Source organism: Aplysia californica, unplaced genomic scaffold (assembly GCF_000002075.1).
Source record: "Aplysia californica isolate F4 #8 unplaced genomic scaffold, AplCal3.0 scaffold00270, whole genome shotgun sequence".
NCBI lineage: Eukaryota > Metazoa > Mollusca > Gastropoda > Aplysiida > Aplysiidae > Aplysia > Aplysia californica.
This window is the reverse complement of record NW_004797540.1, coordinates 88,300-89,475: the sequence shown is the minus strand read 5'-3', so window position 1 is coordinate 89,475 and position 1,176 is coordinate 88,300. Positions and strand designations below refer to the sequence as shown.

The 1,176-nt window shown below is 45.8% G+C and overlaps 1 protein-coding gene across 1 annotated transcript in view; it reads right to left on the bottom strand.

Annotated features, from left to right (window-relative positions):
- LOC106012129 overlaps positions 1-1,125 on the bottom strand; it is a gene marked incomplete in the record, with an annotated part of 5,273 nt that extends 4,148 nt beyond the window's left edge. Inside the window, 1 exon segment of the mRNA XM_013084056.2 lies at positions 762-1,125. Within this exon segment, the coding sequence (XP_012939510.1) occupies positions 762-978 (217 nt within the window).
- Positions 1,126-1,176: the final 51 nt, after the last annotated feature.

Here is a 1,176-nt window from a genome sequence, read left to right as displayed (position 1 = left end):
GGCCTTCTCTCTATCTTTCTCTGTCCCTGTCTGTCAGTCTCTCCCTCCCTCTTTCTCTCCGAGCCCTCCCCCCCCCACCTCCACTCTCTCTCCCCCTCTCTCTATCTATGTCTCTCTCTCTCACACACACACACACTGCCCGCAGACAAAATAGCACGATTTCAACTCGAGAACGCTAGAACATTTGTTTACATTCGTACATATCAATTTCACAGGCCATCATGCGCTAACACAAAGGTCGAGCCCAAGTCTCTTCCGGACGCGAGACAGAGGGCAATTGAAACATCTTGCTAGGCGTATACATTTTTGTCTTATATATCCTAATGTGTTGTTGCGTAATAGAAAGTTCGTCGTTTTCACTTACACTGGCGAGCTTTGTGCTCAGTGTAAGGGAAAACGACAAATGGTCGATTGGTCAACGATCATTGCTTCGTTTTCCTCCATCTCATGGGATGGAACGCCCTTGAAGCAGGCCAAAATATTAAATATACGTCACTGTCGTAACTGACTAAAATCGCCTTACTTAAACCGGCAGTGGTCACTTCATCTAAATGAGGCTTGAGTGCCGTGAACGTAGCCTCAACAGCGTCGGCAAACTGCATTCAGGGAACCCTGAACGTAGCCTGCCAACTTGAACTCTATGACTCTATGTTTGTTAGACTCCTGCAGACTACGTTCACGGAACGTAGCCACTGCATATTTAACAAAACAAGGTGTGATCAGCACTTAATGTCTCAGGGAAGAAAAACCAGTCTACTCACAGAAGTATGTACACTCATGTTTTTCAACTTCGTCGACGTCGTACGGTGGAAGTCCTTCCTCATCGTCATGATGATCATGAGAGACATCCACCATGAGCGATCCAGGAGAGCGCCTTCCAGCTTCTGCTGTTGCAAAGACGCTTGGCGATCTCAAAATACATACAAGCAATAACACTGCTAGTATAGACATAGGTCTGTCTGTGAAATGAACGTACATCTTTCCGAAATTTGTGAGCTCGCCGGAGATTCTATTCAAGATCTACAGCACAGTCAGTTTGCACTTTCCGCTCCACTGTCGATTATTATTATTATTATCGAAGTGACTATGCCGATCTTTATTTCTCCGAACGGTTTCCGGCTTCTGGTCTCGTGATTTTTTGCCTATATTGCGAGAGTTCGGCGCCAACTTTCATTC